The 20,747-nt window shown below is 37.4% G+C and overlaps 2 protein-coding genes across 6 annotated transcripts in view; one reads left to right on the top strand and one right to left on the bottom strand.

The window, feature by feature from the left end:
- LOC127435644 (voltage-dependent calcium channel subunit alpha-2/delta-4-like) overlaps positions 1–20,067 on the top strand; it is a 40,506-nt gene extending 20,439 nt beyond the window's left edge. For 2 of the 4 annotated variants that reach the window (XM_051689258.1, XM_051689257.1), the window contains 13 exons: positions 7,919–7,980; positions 9,027–9,041; positions 9,233–9,277; positions 10,544–10,606; positions 13,582–13,652; positions 15,538–15,613; positions 15,738–15,790; positions 15,875–15,930; positions 16,246–16,266; positions 16,791–16,908; positions 17,005–17,123; positions 17,255–17,334; positions 18,443–20,067. In XM_051689258.1, the coding sequence (XP_051545218.1) occupies positions 7,919–7,980; positions 9,027–9,041; positions 9,233–9,277; positions 10,544–10,606; positions 13,582–13,652; positions 15,538–15,613; positions 15,738–15,790; positions 15,875–15,930; positions 16,246–16,266; positions 16,791–16,908; positions 17,005–17,123; positions 17,255–17,334; positions 18,443–18,535 (872 nt within the window). In that variant the 3' untranslated portion in view covers positions 18,536–20,067. The remainder of the gene's footprint in view (positions 1–7,918; positions 7,981–9,026; positions 9,042–9,232; positions 9,278–10,543; positions 10,607–13,581; positions 13,653–15,537; positions 15,614–15,737; positions 15,791–15,874; positions 15,931–16,245; positions 16,267–16,790; positions 16,909–17,004; positions 17,124–17,254; positions 17,335–18,442) is intronic. The other 2 variants (XM_051689260.1, XM_051689259.1) reach the window with 1 other exon arrangement.
- Positions 7–7,914, bottom strand: lrtm2b (leucine-rich repeats and transmembrane domains 2b). Of its 2 annotated transcripts, XM_051689279.1 has the most exons (4): positions 6,700–7,914; positions 5,857–5,984; positions 4,263–4,937; positions 7–3,293 (listed from the first exon to the last, which is right to left on the bottom strand). In XM_051689279.1, the coding sequence occupies exons 2-4, from the start codon at positions 5,867–5,869 to the stop codon at positions 2,818–2,820; spliced, it is 1,164 nt and encodes a 387-aa protein (XP_051545239.1). In that variant the 5' UTR covers positions 5,870–5,984; positions 6,700–7,914; the 3' UTR covers positions 7–2,817. The 2 variants fall into 2 exon arrangements, with proteins under 2 accessions (XP_051545239.1, XP_051545240.1); XM_051689280.1 differs by having other exon boundaries at positions 4,263–4,934; positions 5,857–7,914.
- Positions 20,068–20,747: the final 680 nt, after the last annotated feature.

Genomic DNA, 20,747 nt, shown 5'->3' with positions numbered 1-20,747 from the left:
ATTTTAGATCAGCACTATCAGCATATTTTGAGAAGATAAGGCTGGCTTAGAAATAGCCGAGTGAAGTTATGATCATTCAACACTTATTATTACTCTACAAACATTTGAAGATTATTTTTAATTATATAATATATATCTTACCTATTAAACATACTGTACACAATTTTAACATAGACAAACACATTTAACATGTGTAAAATGTATTTTCTAAAACAGATTTTATCTCTCTGTTTAAATATATATATATAGATATATTATATGGTATGTAAGTACAGTTGAAGTCAGAAGTTTGCATACACTTAGGTTGAAGTCATTAAAACTCATTTTTTAACCACTCCACAGATTTATTATTAGCAAACTATAGTTTTGGCAAGTCGTTTAGGATATCTACTTTGTGCATGACACAAGTAATTTTTCCAACAATTGTTTACAGACAGATGGTTTCACTTTTAATTGACTATATCTCAATTTACATACACTAAGTTAACTGTGCCTTTAAGCAGCTTTGAAAATTCCAGAAAATGATGTCAAGCCTTAAGGCAATTAGCCAATTAGCTTCTTATAAGCTAATTGGCTAATTGGAGTCAATTGGAGGTGTACCTGTGGATGTATTTTAAGGCCTACCTTTAAACTCATTGCCTCTTTGCTTGACATCATGGGAAAATCAAAATATATCAGCCAAGACCTCAGAAAAAAATTGTGGACTTCCACAAGTCTGGTTTATCCTTGGGAGCAATTTCCAAACGCCTGAAGGTACCACGTTCATCTGTACAAACAATAGTACGCAAGTATAAACACCATGGGACCACACAGCCATAATACCGCTCAGGATGGAGACGCATTCTGTCTCCTAGAGATGAACATAGCTTGGTGTGAAAAGTGCAAATCAATTCCAGAACAACAGCAAAGGACCTTGTGAAAATACTGGAGGAAACAGGTAGACCAGTGTTTCCCAACCTTTTTTCTGCCACGGCACACTTTTTACAATTAAACAAATCCCATGGCACACCTCTATCCCACTGTCCCACATCCCATCATTGATAGTTTTAAATTGTATTCTCTCACTACTATACTGATACAAGTTCATGGTAAATATTTTTTTAATATCTGTGATGTGTGGATTGAAACCTTACAGTTTCTGTCTGTTCATTGTGCAGATTTCTCCTTTATTCCTTTTCAATGCTGTTTAGAATATTGGGGCCGTTTAATATAATTTTAAACTGGTTTAATCATTGACACATTATGGGCTTTCATAGAGGTTTTAAACAAATAATCAATGCTGAATTCGCGACCCAGCACGTGCTTCTCGCAGTTCTGTTTATGATGATATGCGCGGCTGAGCGCTTGAGACCAGTTCACGTGTAAATGCACGTCTCTGCGCTAATCAGTCCATTGAGCAGCGCTGGCTGATCTGGTTAAAGCTGTTTCCTTTCGCGTTTGGAACGTTTGCCGTTTGATATTTCTCATACGGAACAAAAAATTACAGAGCACGATCAGAGAGTCAGCCAACTTTGTAGTCACACCAGTGCGACCTCTTGCAAAGTTTAATCGCACTGTTAGGAAAAATGGTTGAAAAATTAGTCTCAGTCTGGAGCCCTGATTTATTTTGTGGAATCTGATAATTTTCCACGGCACACCTGACAATCTTTCATGGCACACTAGTGTGCCACGGCACAGTGGTTGGGAAACACTGAGGTAGACAAGTATCTATATCCACAGTAAAACAAGTCATATATCGACATAACCTGATAGGCTGCTCAGCAAGGAAGAAGCCACTGCTCCAAAACCGCCATAAAAAAGCCAGACTACAGTTTGCAAGTGCACATGGGGACAAAGATCTTACTTTTTGGAGAAATGCCCTCTGGTCTGATGAAACAAAAATTGAACTGTTTGGCCATAATGACCATCGTTATGTTTGGAGGAGAAAGAGTGAGGCTTGCAAGCCGAAGAACACTATCCCAACCGTGAAGCATGGGGGTGGCAGGATCGTGTTGTGGGGGTGCTTTGCTGCAGGAGGGACTGGTGCACTTCACAAAATAGATGGCATCATAAGGAAGGAAAATTGGAAGATTACCCAAAATGTTTGACCCAAGTTAAACAATTTAAAGGCAATGCTACCAAATACTAACAAAGTGTATGTAATCTTCTGACCCACTGGGAATGTGATAAAAGAAATAAAAGCTAAAATAAATCATTCTCTCTACTATTATTATGACACTTCATATTCTTAAAATAAAGTAGTGATCCTAACTGACCTAAGACAGGAAAAGTTTTCTAGGATTAAATGTCAGGAATTGTGAAAAACTGTGTTTAAATGTATTTGGCTAAGATGTATGTAAACTTCTGACTTCAACTGTATAATATATATATATATATATATATACACACAGTATATCCCATTTCTTTTGCCACAGATTATTAAGATATGTTTCATAATTAACAACTGAATGATTTCAACTAGAAGAAATTAAATGCAGAGTTGAATTGTTTGGAGAATTTGCAGGACAATATACAAGATAACTTGAATTCAATATATATAATTAAAATATATAAGCCATATTTGAAAATTTGCTTTGGAAATTGTATTACTTAAGACCTATTGAGTAGTTTTATATCTCTCTAACTGAGCATCTCAAACTGTCTTTTTTTTATGTATTAAATAATTATTATAATTGCTCTTGGCCTACAGTGGGTCATTAGATCTTACACCCTTTCTCCAAAACGAAACATCCATAAATCTATGTACATCAATGGGCTTTATCAATGACATTCATAAACCAAATGTTCCAATAAAACTCCCAGAGGTTCTTGTGTCTGTTAAACAGACACTTCTGGAGGAAATGCCATCCACTCTGCACACTCCGGGGCTTCCTCTTCCTTTGCAATAGTTGCCACCAGATCTTCCTTTTCTTCCTGCTCTGGTTCCTTCACCACTATCAACGGCTGCTGCTGGCTGTTGCCGTGCATCAGCTGTTGCTGTTCGTGAGCAGCCAGCATGGCATAGATACAGCCATAGGTGGCTGTTACCACCATCAACACACACACCACACCACAAACCACCCCAGCTACCACCACTGTGGCGGCCGCTCGACGCACGCTAACAGGGCGGTAGCGCTGGCGTATACAGTCCCCAGGTGACCCGGCTGGTACTTGGTGACCCTCAGCAAAAGATGAGCTCCTGGTCTCAAGATAGAGAGGGTAACAGTGTCTGAACATCTCCATAGGGATATTGCGAAGATCTTTACCATACAAATTTGTAGGGAAAGAGCAGTTGACGGAATCCACATGGCCACCTAGAGGATGGCAAAATGGAAAGACACAAAACTTTCAATTCAGAGGCTTTAGGCTTGGTTTTTAGGATTCCTTTAGAAGATGCTATAGATCAAAGCAATCTACTGTACAGGAATAACAGGCACAATACCCTTTGGAGCAACCTACAGTTAAAGGAATAGTGCAGACCCAAAAATTAAAATTCTGTCATCCTTTACTCACCCTCATCTTGTTCCAAACCGCATGACTCTTTTCTTATTTGAAACACAAAATGGAACAGTTTAAATAAATATTGCGGTCCATCTTTTCAATACAGTGGCAGTTGATACTGACACAATTTAAAGCTTTGAAAGGACCCAAAAGCATCATAAAAATAATCCATGTGGCTTGTGTGTCTTAAGTCTTCTGAAGGCATACGATGGTGAAAAATAAACTGAATTTTAAATCATTTTCCAGCGAAAATCTGGACACCAGTTGCATGTAGTGCTAAAATCATTGTGAAAAGAGCCCCTGTGAACAAGCTTCTCTTATATTGCTTATGAATATGCAAAAGACATCAAGGTTTTCACTGAAACATTATTTATAATTTGGGTTATTTCTCACCAAAATCTATCACATGCTTTCAGAAGACTTGAACATGACCCACAAGCCACATGGACAACTTTATGTTCATTTTCGGTCCTTTTTTAAGATTTAAGGTGAGTCACTTTCAAATGCCATCATATTGAAAATATGGAACCATCCTTTAAATATCCATTAAAATAGTTTGTTTTGTGTTCCACATAAAAAAGAAAGTCAGTTTTGCAATCAGGGTGAATAAATGACAGAATATTCATTTTTGGGTGAAATATTCCTTTAATCAAGGGCACAGGAGTGATAAAACCCAACTTTTAACTTACCAACCCAGATCTTTAACTACTACACCACACCACTTCAGATTTTAAAGAATTGCGAATGGACTTAATCAAGAATGATCCAAGTACACATAATACCTCTATACAAGGTCCATTCCAGCCAGTGCTTGAGTGGGATTAGTTTGCAGCTGCAGTTCCAGGGGTTTCCCTCCAGCAGAAGGTGCTGTAGAGCAGTAGCCGGCTCAAGAGAAGTCCGCTGCAGAGTTCTCAGCTTGTTGCCCACTAGCGAGAGCCACACTAGGTTCTGAAGCCCATCCAGTAGATATATTGGCAGAGAGCAGAGACTGTTTGAGGAAAGGTCCAAACGCTTAAGCTCTGTCAGGCCTTTGAACTGACCTGGGTTCAGTTCCTTAAGCCTGTTGTCTCTAAGAACAAGTTCTGTCAGGCTGCTGAGATCAGAGAAAAGGTTAACAGGGAGCTCAACCAGAAGGTTTTCAGAGAGATCCAGAAAGTCCAGGTTATTCAGCCGGGAGAAGCTTGAAGGGTGAAGGGTCGAGAGAATGTTTCTAGAGAGGTCAAGATGAAGAAGGCTGCTGAGATTGGAAAAGCTCCCAGGTTCAACGGCAGGGAAGTTGTTTGTGGAGAGGGTGAGGAAGGTCGTGTTGTAGGGAAGCTGGTCCAGGATGGAGTCCATGGAGGCCAGTTGATTAAGGTCACTGCAGTCTGTTTGGTTCCCAATGCAGGAACAGACAGATGGACAGTTGGTAGATATTCCACATAGGCTCAAAAGGGTCAGCAGGCTTGTGGAAACTACTGAAACAATTGAGGAGGTTAGAAAACCATTCAAGCTGAGAAGGTTCCAGTGTTAAAATAATATTCCGAGTTCAATACAAGTTAAGCTTAATCGACAGCCTTTATTGCATAATGTTGATTACCACAAAAATTAATTTAGACTCATCCCTCCTTTTCTTTAAAAAAGCAAAAACCAAGGTTACAGTGAGGCACTTACAATGGAAGTGAATGGGGCCAATTATTGGAGGGTTTAAAGGCAGAAATGTGAATCTTATAATTTTATTAAAAGCACTTATATTAATTCTTCTGTTAAAACTCATGTATTATTTGAGCTGTAAAGTTATTTATATCATAATTTTTACAGTCGTTTTAGGGTTTGTTGACATTACATCGTCAAGGCAATGAAGTTGTAAAATCAGATATAACTTTACACAGAAAAGGTTAGTAAGCGATTTTATCACACTAAAATCGTGTTAACACATTGCTTGCGTCTTTTGGCTATACTTTTGAAATAGTGAGTATATTAAAGTTTTTCGGATTCGCACCATTCAGTTTCACTATAAGTGCCTCACAGTAACCCTCCTTTTTTTTAAAGAAAAGGAGGGATGAGTCAAAATTAATTTTTTTGGTAATCAACATTATGCCACAAATGCTATCGATTGAGCTTAGCTTGTATTAAACCCGGAAAATATTCCTTTAATAGTCATAGTTCACCCAAAATTGAAATTTCTGTCATTGTCATCAAAATTAAACATCACCTTTGGTGTTCCTCAGAAGAAAGAAGATAATATGAGTTTGGAACACATGAAGGTGAGTAAATGAAGAAGGAATTTTCATTTTTGGTTGAACGATTACTTTAAGTAGGAGAGAATTGTCTGAATTAAATCAGCGGTGAATTAAAAATTTTTACGATATGTAATAACACTATATAAGAATTTACTTTTAATATTCATCCTGGTCCTTATGGTCCTGCAGACCTTCTTGTATCAGCTTCTTCTGAGCAGACTTTTAGAGGGGTATCCAGTCGTCTATGTTAAATGAATGCCTTCCTTCTCCATCATGGTAAATCTGAAAATGGAATTATTGTAAATGACAATAGTGAGAAAGAGGGAAAGAGGATGCAATTTCAGATATTTTGGATTGACTTCGGGATCTTTTTGCCATTAAAATGTCAGACGAATGTCTTGTAGAGGCTCGACTGAAGTTACATCATCGTATCTTTGAAAACATGGCAGAGCTGAAATGGATTTGAGTCTTCTAAGGAGTGAAAGAGAGTACTTTAGTATAAAAGCTGCCCAGAGGCCTTTTGTTTGTCAAAGGCACATAAAGCCAAATGAGATCATATGAGGTTACTTAAAGTATATTTTCATCAGCTTTTATTATGCACTGATTTGAAAAACACAATATAAGCCTCAAAAGACGAAAATAAATAAATATTGATTTAGTGACCTTGATGTCATACAGACCATGGCACCCTCTCTCTTATGCTGCTTAACTGTCACATTTGCTGCATTAAACTGTCAAGGATTAAACTGTCCACACCATTAGGTAATAAATCAGAGCTGAGAACAACATCCGCTTTATCAGTCAAAAGAGGATAAAATAGATGCAATATGCACTTCTTGTTATACATAAAATTTGGATGAAATCTGAAAAACTGGTATTTTTTATATCGGAGTAAACTAAAATTCAACTGGACACAGTAGTTCTATAGATCTGGAATACAGATCAAATTTGTACTTAATTGTGCTTGTATTTAAAGCAAATAATACACAAAACATACCTTTCTTTGGTCCTAATCTATGGGTCCCACTCAAGAGAGACTGAACGAATAAACAGAATAGGAAAAGAAAAAAAGAAGAATTGGCAGTTCTTCCTCACGGCAAAGTCCAGTGTTTGTATGTGAGCGTGGGTCACATCAGTAAGTAGGACTAACATTACAACAGTCTGTGCCTGCCCACTCTGCTATAGAGAGAGGGAGAGAGAGAGATGGATAGATGGATTGAGAAGGGGGGAAGAGAGAAAGATCAGCTTAGAAAATGGTAGCCTCTTAATATTTATATTATATATAAGTCATGACTCTTGATGTAGCTTATGCTGTAGAACATGTAAGGATTAGCTCTGTGACAGAACATCAACAAATGTAGTCCAGTGTTCTTTAGCATGTGGTAAGACTTTCTGTTATGAAAAACTTGAGAATATCAGGGAATTTTATAATTATGATTACCTGGAATTATGAGGCTTGGAAAAGTATATAAAGTAATCAAATCAGAAATTGTTATAATTATTTGTAGTTACCCTTAGCTCTAAAATACACTTACTGAGCACTTTATTAGGAACACTATGATCCTAATAAAGTGCACGACATGGTCTTCTGCTGTTGTAGACCATCCGTCTCAAGGTTCGACGTGATGTGCATTCTGAGATGCTATTCTGCTCACTACAATTGTACAGAGTGGTTATCTGAGTTACTGTAGCCTTTCTGTCGGCTCGAACCAGTCTGGCCATTCTCCGTTGACCTCTTTCATCAACAAGGCATTTCTGTCCGCAGAACTGATGCTCACTGGAAGTTTTTTGTTTTTGGTACCATTCTGAGTAAACTCTAGAGACTGTTGTGCATGAAAATCAGCAGTTACAAAAATACTCAAACCAGCCCGTCTGGCACCAACAATTATGCCACGTCGAAATCACTGAGATCACATTTTTTCCCCATTCTGATGGTTGATGTGAACATTAACTGAAGCTCCTGACCCGTATCTGCATGATTTTATGCATTGCACTGCTGCCACATGATTGGCTGATTAGATAATTGTATGAATAAGTAGGTGTACAGGTCTTCCTAATAAAGTGCTCTGTGAGTGTATGTTATCAACAAGAAATTTCTCTTTGGACAATATCTATGAAAAAAAAATGCTCCACAAAAGTATACACTACATGCCAAGCTATGATTAGGCAGTTTATATCTACTTCTTTAATATTTTCCTTGTTTGTTTAATGTGCAGCTATTGGAATGCAAGGATCCCTGGACCTGCTAGAAAGACTGTTCCTGTCTATTGCCAAACAAGTGAGTTTAAAACATAGACCTCAGAAATATTAATGCTTTAGTCTTGCTAATGCTTATGGTCTTTAAGTAATAGTGCACAAAAGTGTAAGAAGTAGAAATTTAGATAAAAGTATGGGAACTGGGCCAAAACTACTTTTGCCAAATCAACATCTTGCCACCACCATACTTGAGTGAAAATAAAATGTATCCATATTCACTTGTCCTAAAGTATTTAAAAGTAAAAAGTAAAAACAATTTGTAAAAAATAAATACATTTTTTTTTTTTAAACAGCAACCTGTTTAATCTTAATTTACTAAATGTCTTGTGAGACTGTAGGATACACTAGATCTTAAGCAGAAACCAAAATTAAACATTAATTCAGTTTTAGTAGTGCTCATGTAAAGTACATAGTTCCCAAAATAATACTTAAGGGCTAGTTTAAGGGCCAAAACTTTTTAATTATGTAATCATTTACTTTAATTTTTCCAAAACCGTATGACTTTCTTTCTTCTGTGGAACACAAAAGGAGCTGGTAGGCAGAATGTTAGCCTCAGTCACCATTCACTTTCATTGTTTGGAAAAAAAGATGCAATGAAAGGGAATGGTGACTGAGATTGTCATTCTGCTTTTTGTGTTCAGTGAAAATAAGAAAGTCACACAGGTTTAGAATGACATGAAGGTGAACTTTGGGTGAAGTACCCCTTTAAGTATAGTAATAATGTACAATTACACAGCTACAATGGTATGTATCTGTTCTTGCCTGCCTCACATTAACGAATGAGAAGATAGTGACTGTCACTAGAGATTTCAAGCGCACATGTACATCCTCACTTCTATAAGCCTCTAAGCAATTTATGTAGATCCTTGCTTCTAAGCAAACACTTATTTATCCAATGCAACTTACCACATGACTTCTTGCCCTAACGACCTTTCAGTCACACCCCTGTTTTACACAAGGGCTCTTTTCTTGTGCTTTGTGCACTGGTGCAACACAAATAAACATACACACAAGCATTTTCTGAATCACCTTTTTCTCTGTCCCTATTTTCTCTCTTCCTCCTGTCAGCCAAATGACACGGATGTAAGTATTTCAGCGTTGTCATTGCTTGAGCTCTATTTTCATAGAAATCAAACTGCATGTATAATGTAAAATCCATACAGCTAATTTTGTCATTTTAATTGTTGAATTGCATGCCTAATAAAATGCATCTGATAAAATAGTCTTGAGAATTGTGTGTGTTTGCTAATGCCCTTGCGGTTGTGTTTTTGCAGTGCAGTGATGTGGATGGTATTTGTCCTCTCAGCTGTGAGAGCATTGTGAGTAAAGCCCTTTAAATGACTTCTCTTTGTTATCCATCCTCTTTGGAGTGGCTGCACATTTTAAACTGCAGAACTGTGATAAGACATGCTCCTTGCTGATGTCATAAACCATGTTAATCTGTATTATTGGTAAAATGGAAGATCTAAACATGATTTTTGTATGTATAAGGCACCAGAAACATACTTTACGCAAGTATTGTACATAAACGCAGATGTGAATGCTAACATTTTGCATGTGTGTGGTCCCGTCAAACCTGATGCAGGTATAGCTGCAGGCTGGACATCTCCAAATGGGGGCGGAATCTTCAAAAGAGGGTGGGGTTTTTCCAAAAGGGAGCGGAGTTACTCCAAAAGGGGTTGCGCCAACTCCAAAAGGGGGCATCATTTCCACTCACGGTTATGGTTAGGGGAAGATTTAGGTTAGGGGCGGCCTATTTCTTTGCTGGTGGATCGGAGCTCCTGCCCCTTTTTGGAGCTCAGCCTGCAGCTAGATCCTTATCATTTGACGTGCACTCTTGCATTACTTTGGCAAGAACAAACCTCTGTGTTCAAGGGGGCAATAAAGTTACTTTCAAAAGTCTGTGCCATTAAACCAGACCTGTTGTTTTAAAGGGGCTAACAATAAACATATTGACTTTAACTAACTTGCTCTTCAAACTGTTGCTCCTTCCTGACATTTGTTGATGTGTAAAGGAGAACCCACTGCAGAATTAGAGAGAAGGACATAGCTACAGGCAGAGCTCCAAAAAGGGGCGGGAGATCCAAACCACCAGCAAAGATATAGGGAGACCCTAATCCAGCCCTTTCCCTAACCCTAACTGTGTGGAAGTGATGCCCCCTTTTGGAGTTGGCACAACCCCCTTTTGGAGTAACGCCAACCACTTTTGGAGATTCCGCCCCCATTTGGAGATCTCCGGCCTGCAGCTATACCTACTTGGAATTAGATAGTTATGCACAATATTGCACCCCTTGTGGCAATGCTGAGAGTGCAATGCGTACTTGCAATGCATTATGATTTGCAATCTGCCCTTTTTGGAACATAACAATGCACCTAGTCAAGCTTAAGTAACTAGAAGCATTTCCTTTCAAGTACTTGCATGGAGTACGTTTCGGGCCTATAACACTGACACTACTCACTGTAATTATATTGTGCAACATACCATTAGTCATGACTCATCTTTTAAAAATTACAATATTGTGATACAATTCAATAAGGGAAATTCTAATTCATCAACTATTTTTATTTATTTATTTTTTGGACAGGATGTCAACTGTTACATTGTTGACAATAATGGCTTCATACTGTTCTCAAAGGAAAGAGGCGATGTGAGTACATCTTCTTAAATATTAACATGACTGTAGGTACCAGCAAATTCATATATTCCCACAAATTATAACACCAATGATTTTATATAATGTATATGCATTATAGCATTTAAGAATGTATTTTATGCAGCCACTACATTTCTTACTCCTTTCCACAACTGTTCTGGCATCCATTCTCCACACCACCTCCACTATTCTCTCTATAGTTATGTCTATTGTGGACAATGTTGCAAATTTGAATAGCTGCAACACGAAGACTAGTAATAGATGCAATTAAATCACAAGCAGATCACATTTCAGTCCATTTTATGGATAAATTATAAATAAAAGGCAATATATTTGAATTTATTGCACAAAAATATTAATTTTTGCTAAACAATGCTAAAGGCAAATAATTAAATGCAATAAATCACATAACCGTGCATAGTTAGTATAGAAAAATAAATAGGCTTAACAACCTTTAAAAGGGAGGAGAAAACACTCTTTTGAAAACATGTCTTTTGTTGGTGATGTCAAATGCAGTACGTCCAATCAAACTCTACTTTATTTTGGCACAAATTCATCAGTTACTTGGTTGATGCTAGCCAAATTAGGCATAGGCTATTGACAGATTGCATGATATACCCTCATCTTTGGAAACCATAAACAAAACAATGCAATGTAAAATAAATCTGCATTAAATGCTGGTTTGCCACCTATGCATCAAGGACATGGCTTGTACAGATCACAGCATGTTTTGTAAAGTGATTTATTAGCTTAATGAATATAATAAATAATACAATTCTATATTTTATTTTAATGACATTTTTGTTACTTTTGTACAAAAAACTATTTTGGTACTGTTGATACAATGTGCCATTGAAGAAATTTTTGGTTCCTCTACAAAGAAACTTTTGTGCATTGTAGAACCATACACACTGATAAAGAACCTTTATTTTAAGTGTTGGTCACCACTTTATTTCCATTGTAAATCTGGGTCCTGAAACAAAACAGTGGAGGGGGCAACTGAGAACAGTTTCTCAGATTATGGGAAATGCATTAGCTGTGGAAAGCAATACTTCATTCTGTTCATGAATGAACTGAACCCTTGAGAGCAGAACATGAAGATTGAGACATGTGGGTGTGTCAGGTGATGATGGGTTTAGTTGCACGTTTTCTTGCCCGGGGGGGCTAGAAGTGAGGGGCAGGGGATGGGGTGTGCGGATGCTCTCCTGTGAGGACTCAATGTTCCACATGCTTGTCCTTGGAGTGAACAGATGGGGTCCCATACCAGACAATGATTGAGAGAGTGTAAATTGACTCAGTGACTGCAGTTTAAAATTGCAATTGGTTTGGAAAAGTTGTATTTACTCAATCAGTAGTACTTTCGAAAAATATTTTTTAAATCATATACACTTAAACGAGATAAAAACTCCAGTTCAGTCATGTCAACTCTCGGAAAGATTTAGCATGTTAATGTGGGTATGAAATATTGATAGTCATTGATGCTAGAATATACACAGACATACTGAGTTAAGCATGTGGAAATGTTTCTGCACAATTAGAAAAAATTCAAGACATGCAGCATCGAGCATGTAGGATATGCTGCTGCACAAATAGACATACATACAATACCCATGTAGCTGATCTAGACCGGTGGAGGTGGGTTTCAGAGAAAAACTCTCGTAACATCTATTTAAATGTTAGACAAAGAGAGAGACACAAGTTGATTGGCTACCTGATTACACGTCAAAGGACCTATCAGCTATCACCATGAGAGCTGATTGGCGAAACGTCACATGTGAGCGGTACGGAACAGGTAACAAGTTCAAAGAACTTATCAGCTTGCACCACATAAACTTACATTGCTGAACTTCAGTCATTTATATCAGTAGCCTAATAATAGCAGACCTCCACTTTATTGGTGAATGTCCCTAAAGCGCATCTTCCAAACATCTCCTTATTTTGCACTCTGCGATAGCACAGAGTAATATTCAATGAATGCTTGTAACTAACTCATATACAGGGCCTCCACTGTCTTCACTAGTCCTGGAAGCTTTTATATTGAGAGGAATTTGTGAAAACGAAATATTACAAATGCACACCTGATTATGGAAGCAGATTGTGTAAAAGAAAATGATTGTTCTGCACAAAATTATTATAAAAACAATATGTAAATATGCAGTTAATTTAAAACAAATTTGAGCTAGGTAAATTACAAATTGTAAAGTTATGCACAAATATAACGAAGTTACAATGACGAGCAGCACTATACGGTCACATTTCAGCACTGTCACAGGACAGCGACTCTTTTAAGTAGCACTAAAAGCGTATCCTCTCACGTTCATGTTAAGTACAGTTTTGGGAAACACACATAAATAATAACGAACGTTCGTAAAATTGCTCGTAGAAAACGCTCTTAACTGCTAAGATCGATTGTTATTGGGAAACACAGCCCAGGGCTATACAGAAAAGATTCGGGGCTACAGCCCTTTTCAGCCAAGGTCTAGGAACTGAATGCTTCTGAATATTATTTTCATACCATACCAGTGTAGTTTGCTACATATTAAACTCTATACGATGACATTGGTTTCATACCGTTAACCCAGCTGTTTATAAAAATATGTGCACTGTACTATGAGCAGTAGCCAAGAGATTAATACTAATGGAGTTTAATCCCAGATTGCTAGGAGTGGACCAGGCAGGCAGGGGAGTTTCAGGCATCTGTTAGCACATCTGGATCATTGCACATCAGTCTGTCTATGAGCGTGTAGGTGTGTTTGGATTTATGCGTCATGGAATTCTGAAATTATTTCATACTGTGTTTTGTGCTCCAGATGTAGGTCAGCCTAAAGCTGTCTTTAACTATACCTAAACTAGTGTAATCCCTTATAAAGATCACACAATGTAGTGGTGGGTATGCTAGCATAGCATGTACACTGATCGCTGTACTCTTGTGTGTAATACTAATATGTATGTTATCTCCTTTCACAAAGGTTGGTAAATTCTTTGGGGAAGTAGATGGATCTGTCATGGCTCAGTTACTCAAATCAGGCTTGTATAAAAGGTAACTAGACCCCACATCCTACATGATCAGTTTTGGATCTTAGCTTTGTTCAGTAGCACAGTTAAAGGAATAGTTGATCTAAAAATTACAATTTTGTTTGTTGAACACAAAGGTGAAATTTTGAATAATATCCTGACCACTCTTTGCCAAATAATGAAAGTAAATGGGATGGGTCATATCAAGCTCTGAAATGGCAAAAAAGCACCATAAAAGTAACATAGGCCTCAAATCAAATATGGTACCTTTAGATGTGTTGCATAAGAACCACAGCAAGAGATTTTTTGGTCTGTTTGTCACGCAAAGCTATCAAACGTTTTCAGATTTTGAATAAACCAAACAAGGTGTATATGCCCCTTCTATGGTACTTTTATGGTGTTTGTTTGTTTTTTCATTTTGGAGCTTGAAAGCACCCGTCCCCATTCCCTTACATTATATAAAAAACAGTGACCAGGATATTATTTAAAAGACATAGAAGCAAAAAAGTCACACAGATTTGGAACAATATGAGTGTCAGAAAGGTCAGAAACATACTTTACGCAAATATGCGAATGCAGACCCAAGCGCTTGGCCGACGGATTGCCAATGCGCGGTCTGTTTGAATGCACTAATGTGCGTTCTTGTGTTACAGTGTAAATAACAAACCTCTGTGGGGGGCAATAGAGTTACTTTCATATGTTTGTGCCATTGTGTTATTCTGGTAATTTGATAAAAATGTATTGACTTTCACTTGCTTACGCAGCAATATTCTCTTCAAACTGTTGCTAATACAATTGCATAAGTTGATTTGAAAGAGAAAACTCAGCATAGAAGCCAAGTATGTATAGCTGCAGGCCTGAGATCTCCAAATGGGGCGGAATCTCAAAAAGTAGAGGGGTTACTCCAGAAGGGCGGGGTTACCCCAAAAGGGGGTTGTGCCAGCTCCATAAGAGGGCGTCACTTCCACTCAGTGAAAGGATTAGGTTAGGGGCTCCCTATATCTTTGCTAGTGGTTTGGAGCTCTCGCCCTTTTTTGGAGCTCTGCCTGTAGCTATATCCTTCACGTAGAAGTGGACAGTTCACACCAATCTTTACAATATAGCACCCCCTTGTGGCAACGTGGAGAATGCAACGCGTGCTTGCATTGTCTGACACATTTCAAAATGCAAAAATGCACGAAATCGAGCGTGCGTTGCTAGAAGTGTCTGTTTCACACACTGACATTGAATATGTTTTAGGCTTAAAGAGCAGCTATTATGGTTTTTAAACATGCCTAATTTTGTTTTAAAGGTCTCATACAATAGATTTACATGCATCCAAGGTCAAAAAACACTTTTAATTTGCTCATAATTTAAACTGCAGCATTACCTTTTTTTTTTCTCCCAGTGTCAAAAATGTCTCGTTCAATGATCTGTTCTAAAGGATTCATTCTAAACTGAATTCTAAACTAAACTGCCTACTCTGCTCTGGTTAGTCAGATGTCCCAGTCTGTTGTGATTGGTCTACCGCTTAGTGTAGTGTTTGAGGGCGGGTCAAAGCTGTTCGCGAGCAGCCAATAAAGACCAGAGGCGGGTTTTTTGTTACCAAATTACGTAGGTTAGTACAGGAAGTAAGTCTGGATTTACTAACGACTCGTTTCAGGTGTTCAGAATCGGTTCTTTCTTTTGGGAGTCAATAACTCCATTTGTCGTGCACTTTGATTTTTGAAACTTTGCAGACTTTTTTACATTCACAAACAGCTATATAACACACTACATGAAAGGTAATATTTGAAAAACCATAATAGATGCTCTTTAATTGATGACAGCATTTTAATTTTAGGGTAAATTATTGCTCTTATATTTTGTTGGGAATTTCACATTTTGAAAAAGTGAAAAAATGCTCTTCTGTATTGTGATTTGTTGTACAGAGTGACATTGTATGACTACCAAGCCATGTGTAAAAATTCTCACCATCACGCCAGTGGAGCTCGACCACTGCTTAGTGTATGTATACCTTCACATCTGTTACATCACAAGTGACAAAGAGAAATAATGTCTTTATTGTCTCGATACAGCTGTAGTGACACCATGGATATCATTTTACAGTCTATTTCTGTTTACTTAACAGCCTTTCTATGGTCTTGCGGCGCTACTAAAGTGGTTCTTCTCAAATTTTATGATGTAAGTGTCATTTGTGGTTGTAATTAATGCAAAATGTAATTTTATTTGTCAGTAAAAAAAATATTCTCACTTTTAAACTTTCAGGTTTCTATTGGAGTTCAACATCTGTGGACTTTGGCATAATGACTATGTAGTGGATGGTAAGTTAAGAAATTATAAAGTGTGTAACAGTAACATCTAGTAGTCGCATCTAATGTACACATGGTGTTAGCAGATAAAAATAGAGACACTAAGAATTTTATCTGAAAAGTTGTGTACAATCTGTGTATTTAATGTATTTTGAACTTCACTAATCTTCAAATGCCCAAATATACAGTATAAAAATCACTCTGTGAAACCATCTTCATAATGTTTTTATCATTGCATGTAGTGTCTGTCTCTCTCATTCATTGTCATCTCTCTCATTGTCTGTCTCCACTTCCATTGTGCTGTAATTGTCTTTCACTGATGCTAAGCTAAGGCTGTGTATCATGCAAGTAAGTATTGTCAAGCCATGATGTTTGTGTACATGAACATGTCCTTGGTGTTTACCATTTTAGTTTGTTTTGCCTATGTTTAGCTGGGATTGGCTCGCTTAAAGTCTTGGTTAGAATGACAACTTAATCCCCAAGATTGTAATTTGTTGGTAATTAAACATTTTAATGTCATTTGTAGTACCTTTAGTGTAGATGAGGTTAACCAGATCCTGATTTGTTGTGAGAATAGGGAAGGAAACACGTTAAAATAGTTTTATTGAACACAGGAGCTCTGTTCCAAAATCTAGTGACCAAACTTTTGTTGTTACTTTTGTCATTATACAACTTTTGATGTTGAAAAGGTACTAGTATATGTAGAATTTACCATTAACCAAGGTTTTTCAATACTGTAAAAGCACTGTTCATTGTTAGTCAGCTTATTATTGAGTTAAATGTTAACGAATACAACCTTATTGTAAAGTGTTACCAATTAATCAAAGATTAAAAGGTGTAGCTAACAAAACATTCCAACTTTTCCCCTCCAGCTCACAAACAGAAAAAATTGGACCTAGTGCAGCCTTGTAACACAGAGTATCCCAGTTTCATGTATGACACCTCTATCAGAGAGACTAACAGCATCATTAAATGTGGCCGTTGTCAGAAGTAAGTCCATCAGTAAAATTGTACTCAGGTTGGCAGGTGATAATGTGACAATTTCTCACTTTCTCTCTCTCTCTCTCTCTCTCTCTCACGATTCAGGATGTTTGTCCTACAGCAAGTTCCTAACAGTAACCTTGTCATGCTAGTTGTCCAGGCCGACTGTGACTGCTCTCGACAGTATGCCCCCATCACTCTCATGCCCAAAGAGGTCAAATATATCCTTCCATGGTCATAAAATTAGCCAACGGATACATTAAAAAGCAGATGACTTGCTTGTCTTTTAAATGTGCTTTTGGTTACATTTTCTTTGAAACTGAGAATGGAGGTCTTCTTAACTTCCGTGAACATAATGCCACAGTTAAGTGCAATCGGATGAAATCTCAGAAGATTCGCAGACGACCGGAGTCTTGTCACTCGTACCATCCTCATGTAAGCCACCCCCACCTACAGAGTGTATAAATGAGTCAGAATTAGGGATGGGCAGATGGATCTTGAAGTATCGACACTGAAGTTGAATCGAGAGGATTGATCCTCATAAAAATATTACAAAATAAATATTATTATAAAAATAATAAATAAAATATTGTTTTATTGTTTATTTAACCTTACAATTAATACACAACAAGAACTGTGAAGTGAAAAAAAATAGCTAAAATTCTCTCATCATTTACTCACCCTTGTGCCATCCCAGATGTATATGACTTTCTTTCTTCTGCTGAACACAAATTAAGATTTTTAGAAGAATATCTCAGCTCTGTAGGTCCATGCAATGTAAGTGAATGGTGACTAGAACTCAGAAGGTCCAAAAAGGACACAAAGGCAGCATAAAAGTAATTCCTAAGTCTCTAGTGATTAAATCCAAGTCTTCTGAAGCTATATAATAGGTGTGGGAAACATATAAATATTTAAGTCCTTTTTTTTCTGTAAATCTACACTTTCACTTCCACATTCTTTCAGCCACCTACTGCTCGGGGCTGGTCAAAGGTGGAGATTTAGAGTAAAAATTGACTTTAATATTGATCTGTTTCTCACCTACACCTATCATATCACTTCTGAAGATATAGATTTAACGACTGTAGTTGTATGGATTACTTTTATGCTGCCTTTATGTGCTTTTTGGACGTTCAAAGTTCTGGTCACCATTCACTTGCATTGTATGGACCTAAAGATCTGAAATATGTTTCTAAAAATCTTTGTTTGTGCTCAGCAGAAGAAAGAAAGTCATACACATCTGGGATGGCATGAGGGTGAGTAAATGATGAGATAATTTTCATTTTGGCTGAACTATCCCTGTAACAGAGGTATTGGTATTGCTAAATTGGTGTTGCTAGTACTTGGTTACATCGAATCAAAAAGAAAACAAGTGGTATCACCCATCCCTAGTCAGAAAACCTACTTTTATCCTTAACAAAATAAAACAATGACTTAAAACAATGTTATGTACATTGTAGCTGAAAAGTCACTAGTAGTTTTGTGATATAATGAAACTAATCAAAGGTAAAACGTTATATTTTATTGTATTTATATTTTCTGACAGGAAAATGCCAAGGACTGTGGTGGAGCATGTGAAATCGCCATATGTCTCGCACTGTTCTTCATTTGTTTGGTCACCTCATCGTCCCTATGCTGATTAAAAAAAAAAAAGAAAACTGCCATGACTGCTGTTCTACAGTAGTACTAAGGACCACAAAACCAGAGACTGTTGATTATCAACTAGCATTAGCTATTCAAACACAAAAACGAGATACGGTTTCACTACACAGTGTTGATTCATACTGTCCCCTACTGGACTCCGTGTGTGACACTACACAGCACTGCACAGATTATACTTGTTAGTTCTCAATGGGAGCAATTGAGAGAGAAATATAATATTAGATGTTCTTTTGTGACTTGATGTTATACATCAGATCTGCTATTCTTTTAATTTTTTTATAGTATGCTCAGGATTATGATAAAAGTCTTCAAGATGCAGCAAATATAGAGCAGGGGGGTTTCCAGAAAACACAGTATCTTTCAGAGTATGTTAGTAACCAACTTAGTCTGTGAACATAACCAGCTCCGGAGTAGGTTATGTTCCAGAGTTAGTTTATTTCAGTTAAATATCATTAAGAGGTTGCCGGCGCATGTGTGCACTTTTGATAATGACACTGTGGCCGTGGGAACTCAAATTATGCACAATATTATACTTTTAAGGCATTAAACTGTATGGTATACTGCAATCTCTACTTTTCCTCACAAATCCTCTTCTGTCTGGCATTTCCAGTCTCGCACAATGCGGACTGGCATTCAAAAGAGAACATTGTGCTTTTTTTATTTTATGTGAGGTTTTTTATACTGTTATATTATCAACGTGGAACGCGTTGGAACGGCTTCGATACTTGTCACTGTAAAGAGAGGGTGTCATGTAATTATATTTAGCACTACTAAATGTATTTTGAGATTTATATTATTAACATGTATCTACAAACATCATAAAATTAAATCACACAACCCACATTGTTTTTACAGTTCCTTCAGTCAATTAATGTTAATATGTTCATTATAAAATTACATTGCATGTAATGTCTGAAAATGCAAAGCTTAAGCAATAAAATTCAACACTTGCTATTCTTTATAATTAAATAATATGTGATCATTCAATGGACTACAGATATAGCATAATCTTTCTGATGCTCAACCTCTTCTACTCCACTTGGAGCTGTATATGATACTTATAAATTACATTTTTAATCTGCCTTTCAGTATGGACCTTTTACAGCTTCTTTTACAATTAGGAAGAGATGAAAGTTACTTTTCCCTAATGTTGAGATGTTCTATGCATGCAAGATGATATTTTGACCACACAAAAAGTTATTTTGCAAGCTTGTGAATTCAGTTTTGTAAAGCAACGTATCTTCTTGCAAAGAAATGATGGCACAAGTATAACTCCATAGTAAAAGGTGTTCAAGCCTTCCTAGAACTGGTAATGTGCATTTTATAAACTTGTTGTAAAGTTGTAAACTCAGAATTCTATAAACAAAAAAAAAGCTCCTGCTGCTTTCAAGTGGGTCTGGGAAGCTCCTAATGTGCCTCTGAGTCGGGTATTCATTATTAAGACATGTCACGCATTCAAAATACAGAAGGCGGCAAACTCATATAAATATACAATGAACAACCGCAAAAGCTGTTTTTTGTTTTCTGTTGTACCAGTGAATATGCATAACTGAACAAACTTGCATCACTTTTAAACGAACACGACCTATAGGATTTATTAATGCATGGTATAACAAATAAATAGATTTTCTTAACACAAACCGTGATGTGTGAGTCATTAGTTGACTGTCATATTCACTTTACATTGCAATGAACGCTATGGGGAAATTCCTTTTCCATGACCTAATTGAAGCCCTTGTATCATAACGGCAATCTTACGATTGCCAATTATGTTTGAGCCATGCCCCTTTAGGCGTGCATTTGCCTTATATAAGCAGACGCTCAAACATAATTTCTTCAGAATTTTCTTCCTTCAAGACGGCATCGTATCGTTTTGACAACACATCTGGATCAGCCCTCTCTTCACCGTCGACGGACACCCATCTGCAGATGGGATTCCCTGCAGACGCATCAGGACATTCTTCGCCTGACTCTCAGCACCTGCAGCGAAAGATTCACCCACCCCCTCTAGTGTTCTGGCGAAGAAGTCTCTCCGCCTCGCATGGGGACAGACTGCCCTCACTGTGAGGACATGAGTCTCAAGATGCTCCGCTCTAGGGTTGCCCTCATTCTGAGGGACGATTCCGCCTTCTGCACCCTCCCTACTGCTTCCTCTGTTAAGTCTCGAGGGATCACATGAGGAAGCATGG

The sequence above is a fragment of the Myxocyprinus asiaticus genome, chromosome 46 (assembly GCF_019703515.2).
Source record: "Myxocyprinus asiaticus isolate MX2 ecotype Aquarium Trade chromosome 46, UBuf_Myxa_2, whole genome shotgun sequence".
Lineage (NCBI taxonomy): Eukaryota > Metazoa > Chordata > Actinopteri > Cypriniformes > Catostomidae > Myxocyprinus > Myxocyprinus asiaticus.
The sequence above is the reverse complement of the archived record's forward strand: the minus strand, read 5'-3'. Positions and strand labels throughout refer to the sequence as shown.

Coding starts and splice junctions, on each gene's coding strand:
- lrtm2b (XM_051689279.1), bottom strand. Junction 3,294..4,262: donor GGAATGGACCTTGTATAGAG/GTATTATGTGTA, acceptor GCCATCCTCTAG/GTGGCCATGTGGATTCCGTC.